The sequence below is a fragment of the Mustela erminea genome, chromosome 5, assembly GCF_009829155.1.
Source record: "Mustela erminea isolate mMusErm1 chromosome 5, mMusErm1.Pri, whole genome shotgun sequence".
In the NCBI taxonomy this organism is placed as follows: domain Eukaryota; kingdom Metazoa; phylum Chordata; class Mammalia; order Carnivora; family Mustelidae; genus Mustela; species Mustela erminea.
In genome coordinates this window covers 139,031,729-139,040,667 of record NC_045618.1, presented here as the reverse complement: position 1 = coordinate 139,040,667, position 8,939 = coordinate 139,031,729, and the positions used below count along the sequence as shown (strand labels likewise).

The window sequence follows — 8,939 nt, the reverse complement described above, 5'->3', positions numbered from 1 at the left end:
TCCGCCAGCGCCGGCCGCGCGCCGCGAGTGTGGGTGTCGCGAACGCGCCGGGAGCGTCCCAGAACCGGGAGCGCGCCCCGCGGATGACAACAAATTCGTCGCGCCGCGGCTGTGGAGGAGTGCGCCTCCGTATCTGCCTCGGGCCCTGCCGCCTCCCGCCGTGTTTTCTTGCATCCTCATCCGGTGGCTGCGAGGATCCTCGCGGAGGCCCCCGCACTCCCACCCCGTGGCGGGTCCCCGCCAGGCCTAGCGCGAGCCGCGCGGCGCGGATGATGGGGTCGCCCTGAGGGACGCCCGGCGCCGAGCGGGCATGGAGGGGCTGTCCCGGGCTTAGGCCCCGCCGCGGACCCGGGACGCCGGCCGGGACCCGAGGCACCGCCGCCGCCGCGGCCTGGAGCGGAAGCCTGGGCCCCAGCGCCGGAGTCGCCGCCTGCAGCCCCCGCGGGCCGCGTCGTCAGCCCTCATCATGCCTTGGCCGTTTTCCGAGTCCATCAAGAAGAGGGCCTGTCGGTACCTCCTGCAGAGGTACCTGGGCCACTTCCTGCAGGAGAAGCTGAGCCTGGAGCAGCTCAGCCTGGACCTGTACCAGGGCACCGGGTCCCTCGCCCAAGTCCCCTTGGACAAATGGGTAAGAGCCGCCGGCGGCCAGCCGGGAGGGTCTCGCTCCCCTCCTAAGGGCGATTTGAGCGAGTGTCCCCCGAGCTTGTTGACGTTCAGCCCCTCCCTGGGAATCGTTCGGATCCAAGTGTGGCAGGGCTCACAGAAACGTGTGCGAGTGTTGAGTCTGTTTCTAGCAAGTTTGCGTCCCCAAATCACGTGCGTCAGAAACTTAACGGAGGTGATGGAGTCTACATTGAAGGAAGCAGTTGTGTTAGTGGTTTGGGGGCTTTGGGAAGCTGGCCTCGAGGGGTCCCTGGGAGGTGGTGACAGGGGCTGACCCTTGGGTAGCAGGGGTCGCGGGTTACCGTGGCAAACAAATCCTATTTCGTGGGATGGCACTCTGGTGGAAAGACTGAGGATGAGGAAGACCTTTGGGGATGTCCGAATTCCTCGTTATTCCTTTACTTATTTGGGTTGGCTGCTGGAGCACCGCGGTCCCCGTACCGCGTCTGCCATCTGGAAGGAAGTTAGGCGAAGGCCTCCGACCGCCGGGTTTACCTGCGTTCACTTGACATACGTTTACGAGGCCAGCCTGTGAGTGGTTGTGCGGCCCTAGTAGTGCCGGTTAGTTGTGCTTATTGGCTTCACGTGACAGATCGTAAAAGCAGGTGTTGCAAAAGCGCTGAGGCTGCAATTTTCAGACCTTTAAAAACCTGTTTGGTATCTGTCAGCCAGAGGCTGTGAGTTGACTCTGTGGGTGTTACAGGTGTCTTACAGGTGTTGTTTAACTCGCCCCATACAGTTGTACCTGCATTTGTATATTCAGTGCGTAGTCCTTTCTCTCAAACTGTATTCAGCCTTGAGTTGAGCAAGAATGAAGCCGCTTCTCTCCTTCCCCCAACGCTTCATTTCTTGGCCGGAGTTTGCTGCTGGAGGTTGGAATTGGTTGTGCCAGTTGTAGAGTTTCACTCTTCTAAAAGCATTCCTACACAGATTACATTTAGGAAATTATAAACAAGGGTGACTTGCTGGTGATAGTTGAAAACAAAAGGACCTCCCCCCCATTTAAACTGTTTAAAAAGTTTAAATATTTTTTATCTTTTTTTAAAAGATTTTATTTATTAGAGAAAGAGAGCGAGAGAGAGCCCACGCGAGAACACATGAGCAGGGTGGAGAGGGAGAAGCAGGCTCCCTGCTGAGCAGGAAGCTGGATGTGGGGCTCAGTTCCTGGATCTTGAGATCATGACCTGAGCCGAAGGCAGATGCAGTATTTTTTACTTTCTTTTTTTTTTTTTTTTTTTTAAAGATTTTATTTATTTTTCAGAGACAGAGGGAGAGAGCGCGAGCGAGCACAGGCAGACAGAGAGGCAGGCAGAGGCAGAGGGAGAAGCAGGCTCCCTGCCGAGCAAGGAGCCCGATGTGGGACTCGATCCCAGGACCCTGGGATCATGACCTGAGCCGAAGGCAGCTGCTTAACCAACTGAGCCACCCAGGCGTCCCCTATTTTTTACTTTCATATAAAAGTGTTTGTTAAGAGTAGTGACTTCCTTAGCCTCAGAAACCCGAAAAACTCAAATTATGCTAACATCTTAAGAGCCTTCGATGAATTTGTACTAATATGAATAAACATGTATTTTTTTTCTGTAAGTAGATGAGTTAATTAGGGAGACCACAAATGATAGTGGAAAGAGCACTGGTGTGCGTAGACCTAGTCTCACGCCAGGCTAGGGCGTGCTAGCCCAGGCTGCCTGTTGGCTTAGTGACAGCTGTAGTAATTCACCGGAGTTCAATAAACATTAATGGATTGCGCATTCCATGCCACACATTGTGTCAGGGTAGTATATTGCTGTAATTCGTTGCTGAAGATAGGGATTCTGATGGATATTTTTTTAAAATTTTAATTAAAAAAAAAGATTTTATTTATTTATTTGACAGACAAAGATCACAGGTAGGCAAAGAGGTAGACAGAGAGAGGGGTAGGGAAGCAGGCTCCCTGCTGAGCAGAGAGCCCAACGTGGTGTTTGATTCCAGGACCCTGGCTGGGATCATGACCTGCGCCCTCTGATGGATATTTTTAAATTCAGTGACCCATGAATCTACATACTTCTAGTATAGGTATGAATAAGCTATCTTAGAGGAGGAGGATTAGACATTTATTGTCTTTTATGGGTTGAGTGACTTTAGGCATTTTTTTTTTTTTTTTAAAGATTTTATTTATTTATTTGACAGAGAGAGTTCACAGTAGACAGATAGGCAGGCAGAGAGAGAGAGAGGGAAGCAGGCTCCCTGCTGAGCAGAGATCCCGATGCGGGACTCGATCCCAGGATCCTGAGATCATGACCTGAGCCGAAGGCAGTGGCTTAACCCACTGAGCCACCCAGGCGCCCTAGGCATTATTTTTTAATGACTTGTCACATTAACCTAATAAGGTGGATATTATTATTTATATATATATATTTTAAAGATTTTATTTATTATTTGGCAGAGAGTGACACAGCGAGAGAGGGGAACACAAGCAGGGGGAGTGGGAGAGGGAGAAGCAGGCTTCCCGCCGCGGGGTGGGGGGGGGGCAACCTGATTCGGGGCTCCATGCCAGGACCCCAGGATCACGACCCGAGGCAAAGGCAGATGCTTAATGACTGATCCATCCAGGTGCCTCTCTGTTTTATTTCATTTTTAAAAAATATTTTATTTATTCATTTGAGAGAGAGCGCGAGAGTGAGCATGAGAGGACAGAAGGTCAGAGGAAGAAGCAGACTCCTCATGGAGCTGGGAGCCCCACGTGGGACTCGTTCTTGGAACTCTGGGATCATGACCTGAGCCGAAGGCAGTGGCTTAACCAACTGAGCCACCCAGGCACCCTACTATTTCTATTTTAAAGTTGGAATTAAAAAATGTGCCCAGAGTCAGATAACAAGTGGTACTGTGAAAATTCAAATCTGTCATTCTTAAGCCCCTTATTCTCTCTCTCTCTCTTTTTTAAAAGATTTTATTTCTTTGACAGAGATCATAGTAGGCAGAGAGGCAGAGGCAGGCAGAGAGATAGGAGAAAGCAGACTCCCTGCTGAGCAGAGAGCCCAATTCGGGGCTCAGTCCCAGGACCCCGAGATGATGACCTGAGCCAGAGGCAGAGGCTTAACCCCCTGAGCCACCCAGGTACCCCAAGCCCCTTATTCTCTAATCACATGGCTTCAAGCTAGGGAAAAGGCGGTTAAGTTTATTGAGCATCTGTTTATTTCAGGCACTGTGCCAGGCACTCTTACTTGTGTAGTTTTAATCTTCATGGGAAATCAGAGGTAGTGATATTTTGTTTTTTTGGTTCTATTTTGTTTTTTCATGTTTTGTTTCTCTTTGAGAGAACACACATGTGCGGGGGGTGGACAGAGGGGGTTTGTGGTGAAGATGGTGAGGGCGGGGAGAGAGAGCAAGGGAGAGAGGAATCTTAAGTAGAGCCCTACATGGATTCGAACCTCGATCTCAGGACTCTTTTGAGATTATGACCCGAGCCCAAATCAAGAGTTGGATGCTTAACTAACTGAGCCACCCAGGGTCCCCAGGTGGTAATAATTGAATTTACAGTTTGACTTCAGGATTGTTAACATAACAGTTTATGGCTAGACTTAATTTGAGATTATGATTTGTTCTGTTTCTTGAAGGCAAAGGATATGCCCAGTTAAAATAGTAAAGCATTCAGTAGACATTTGTTCTTGCTGATTTATCAATTCTAGTGTGCTGTGTATGAACTAGGATACATTTTGATGTGACACTTAGCTATAACTCTTCAAAGTTCTTTTTTTTAAATATTAATGATTTTATGTTATTTGCCAGAGATTGACAGCGTGCGTGTGTGAATCTGCACACACAGGGCTCCGGAGCGGAAGGCAGAAGGAGAGGCAGGCTCCCAGCTGAGCAGGGAACGGGTCACAGGACTCATCCCAGGACTCTGGGATCAGGACCTGAGCAGAAGGCAGACACTCTGCTGACTGAGCTACTCAGGTGTCCCAACTCTTCAAAGTTCTGATTCCACATTCAGTTGCTTTTGACTCTTGATTTTAATGATTTTCATGAGTGAAACAAGATACCTGGCAAAGATTCATAGATCCAAATGTAAGAATCACATCATTGGCGACATTCGTAATGTTTAGATTCTCAAAAATCAATTATGCAGGGCGCCTTGTGATTTCTCTCTGTCAAATAAATAAATCTTAAAAAAAAAAAATCAGTTATGCACAGGATTGTGTTGAAATTGGTTGTTACATTCCCTTCTTCCTTAGTCTCAGTTTTTCTTGCCAATTGATTGGAAGTTGTTGGATTTTTATATATATAAAAGGTTAACTTTAGTACCTATTTTATTTTTTAAAGATTTTATTTATTTATTTGACAGACAGAGATCACAAGTAGGCAGAGAGACAGGCTGAGACAGAGAGAGGAGGAAGCAGGCTCCCTGCTGAGCAGAGCCCCCCCCCCCCCCAATTTGCAGGACCCTGGGATCATGACCTGAGCCGAAGGCAGAGGCTTTAATCCACAGCCACCCAGGTGCCCCTTGAACCTATTTTTTAAAATTCTTTTAAGACTTTTTGATTCACTGGGATAATCTTTTTGTGTTTTCAAATCTTTTATAATTTATGTAGAGGACTTTAAAAAATAGACTATTTTTAATAGTTTTAATAACAAAATCATGTATGTATGGAAACATTTCCAAATACAATTTTCCAGAATGTCTTCTCTGCAATACAGGTATCCTTTGAAAATCACTTTTTCATTTTTTTTTTTTCTTTTTAAAGATTTTATTTACTTATTTGACGGAGAGCGAGAGAACACAAGGCAGGGTTTGGGGGAGGAGAGGGAGAAGCAGTCTCCCTGCTGAGCAGAGAGCCCGAAGCAGGGGCTCGATCCCAGGACCCTGAGATTATGACCTGAGCTGAAGGCGGAAGACTCAACCAACTGAGCACCCCGGTGCTCCAGTTTTTCGTTTTTCATTCCTTTCTTTCTTTCTTTCATTCATTCATTTTTTTTTTTTTTAAGATTTTATTTTTAAGTAATCTCTTCCCCAACATGGGGCTTAAACTCACAATCCCAAGATCAAGAGTCTCACACTCTACCAACCTAGCCAGCCGGTGCGCTGAGAAGCAGTTATTTGCTCATTCATTATTAAAGTGATATCTTGACTTCCTTTTGGGGGTATGCAGAGGGAGAGGGAGAGAGAGAGTCTCAAGCAGAGTTCATGCTGTGTGCAGAGCCCAAGACAGGGCTTGGTCTTACTACCCTGAGATCATGACCTGAGCCGAAATCGAGAGTCAAGACACCTAACCAGCTGAGCCACCTAGGTGCCCCTAAAGTGATAACTTCACTTTGAAAAGATGGTCTGTTTTGTTTTTTGGAATATGCCCACTAGGTAGCATGCGCTATTAATAGCTATGGGTCATCACATAAACAGTATATTTAGAACTCTTTGTGTAGAAGAAAGCTGCTTATCATCTTTAAATTCAACTCTTAAATATTTGGCCTTAAGAAAACCAGGAAATCAAAGTTTTTGTCACATTCTGTCTCTTTACAAAGACCCTACTGTTTCGAGATCTGTTTTTATTTTTATTTTATTATTATTTTTTTATTTTAAAGATTTTTAAAAATTATTTGAGAGAGAAAAGAGGTCACTAGTAGGCAGAGAGGTAGGCAGAGAGAGAGAGAGAGAGGGGAAGCATGCTCCCTGCAAAGCAGAGAGCGTGAGCCCAGTGTAGGCCTGGATCCTAGGATCCTGAGGTCATCACCTGAGCTGAAGGCAGAGGCTTAACCCACTGAACCACCCAGTCACCCTTTATTTTATAATTTTTTAAAAAGATTTTTATGTATTTATTTGACAGAGAGAGAGAGGGAGGTGGAGAGAGCAAGCACAAACAGGGGGAATGGCAGTCAGGAGAGAAGCAGGCTCCATGCTTCGCAAGGAGCCTGATGTGGGTATCCCTGGACTCTGATTATAACCTGAGCCAAAGGCAGTGGCTTCACTGAGCCACCCAGGCCCCCTGATCTGTTTTTTTTTTTTTTTTAAGATTTTATTTATTTATTTGACAGACGGAGATCACAAGTAGACAGAGAAGCAGGCTTCCCACTGAGCAGGAGAGCCCGATGCGGGGCTTGATCCGAGGACCCTGGGATCATGACGTGGGCCTAAGGCAGAGGCTTTAACCCGCTGAGCCATTCAGATGCCCCTCCCCCGATCTGTTTTTATTAATGTAGAATCTATGCGAAATAACTGTCAGTGTGCTGAAATGGAATATCCAAGTGGGGGCACCACGCTTAACATTTCCCCAGTGTGGAACCTTCACCTTGTGCCAGTCTGATGAATGGTGTGAGAGTAATCAATGCCCATGTGTATATTAAATATTGGCACAACTTTTAAATCTAAAAATGTGGAAGAGTTGAATATAGAATGTCTAACTTCTCATATACTTATAAATCCTCTGTTATGCTCTCTGGGATACATATAATGCACTTTGGAGATCATTACCTTGGAAGGGCTTAGGGGTGGGAGGGAGGAATAGAAGCGGAGTGTTTGAAAGTATTGTACAACTGTAGTGGGTTCATATGTTCAAAAATTGTTTTCCCAAGGAAGTGGCTGAAAGTTTAAAATACTGAAAGAAGGAAATTCTTTAAGACTTTGACTTTATTCTTACTTTTTTAACTGAAATTTTTTCATCAATTGGTTCATTTACATTTATTGGGTTCCTAGCAGGTGTCACTGTGAGGAGCTGGGGTATATAGAAGTGGATAAAGACCCTTTCTTCACAGAAGTTCAGTATGTCCAGGAAGATAGACATTAAGACATTGATTTAAAAAAAAAGACAAGACCTTGATTTCAACTTAATCTCTCTGTTGCTTTCCTGCTTATACTGGTGTACGTAATAAAATTATCTTTAGTTCAGATAACATCAATTACTAATTCTATGCCAAATGGTGCAGTAGACCAGTGTTAACTTCTCTTTTTCTATCTTTGTGCATGAAACTCACTGATAACTGAAAGCAAAAGGGCCTTCAGCATAAGAAAAAGTCTAATCTGTGATAGGACATCTGCTGAGCACTTCAGGTAGCTCTTTTAGGTTAAGAATTAGTCACAAGAATGTACTGCTTTGGGCTAATGAGGAAAATGTTGCCTGAGTAGGTAACAGGGAATCCATTTGGCCAAGTAGGCTGAGAATTTTGTCTTACTCTCCTGTGGTAGACCTTGTAGTTTCACAGAATGAGTGAATTTCGAAGTACTTTATGATAGTGAATATAGGGGATTTTGCCCAAGTACATTTACAGACTGTATCTGTATGACCTATTTAAACATCTGTTTAGAGATGGTATTTTGTACCTTCGTGGTGCAGTATAAATTCTTGAACTGTTGACTCTTTTCAGAACTATTATCTTAACATTACCAGATTATTTCTTTTAATACTATTCTTCAATGCCATAAAACACCCTTTCTGAACTGTTAAAAGTTTAAGGTAGCCACAAAATTGAAACAGATGAAAACGTGGTATTTATTGGGAAGAGAATTCTATCAAATCCATTTTCCTAGATGTCTGATAACAGATCCCATGTTACAGAGGCTGGCATTGCCTGTATATATATATATATATATATATATATATATATATATATATATATATATATATATGTGTGTGTGTGTGTGTGTGTGTGTGTGTGTGTGTGTATTTTAAAATCTTTAGTATATTAAATTATTTGCTTTTATTATATAATTAACATGCTCGTTGCAAAAAATTCAAATGGTAAAGAAAGATGAAGTGTGTGTGTATGTATGTGTGGAATGTATTGAGTATGAAGTAGTAGCCCTTAATCTCATCTCTCCCAGAGATGATAACTCTTCTGATCTCATTTGCTTTATCTGTAAAACAGGCACGAAAATACGAGCGGTACTTCAGAGAGCTATTATGATGATTCAGTGCAGTAACATAGATAAAACAGTGTCGTGTGGTGTCCTGTATGTAATACATGCTAATCAAATGTTAATTTAAGTCAGGTCTTTCTAATTTTTTAAAAAGATTTTATTTATTTGTTTGACACAGAGAGAGAGAGAACAAGTAGGCAGAGAGGTAGGCAGAGAGAGAGAGGGAAGCAGGCTCCCCACTGAGCAGAGAGCCTGATGTGGGGCTTGATCCCAGGACCCTGGGATCAATCTCAGGATCCTGGGATCATGACCTGAGCCGAAGGCAGAGGCTTTAACTCACTGAGCCACCCAGGCACCCCAGGTCTTTCTAATTTTAATGCTCTATTTTATCTCTTTGAATCCTGATGCCTTGGTTTAAACTAATAAGGGTGTAGTTTCCTAGTTAGTTTTA

The 8,939-nt window shown here is 44.5% G+C and overlaps 1 protein-coding gene across 3 annotated transcripts in view; it reads left to right on the top strand.

Moving 5' to 3' along the window:
* Window positions 1-11: 11 nt before the first annotated feature.
* ATG2B (autophagy related 2B) overlaps window positions 12-8,939 on the top strand; it is a 75,140-nt gene continuing 66,212 nt past the window's right edge. For 2 of the 3 annotated variants that reach the window (XM_032345197.1, XM_032345198.1), the window contains exon 1: window positions 12-628. In XM_032345197.1, the coding sequence (XP_032201088.1) occupies window positions 467-628 (162 nt within the window). In that variant the 5' untranslated portion in view covers window positions 12-466. The remainder of the gene's footprint in view (window positions 629-8,939) is intronic. The other variant, XM_032345196.1, reaches the window with a different exon arrangement.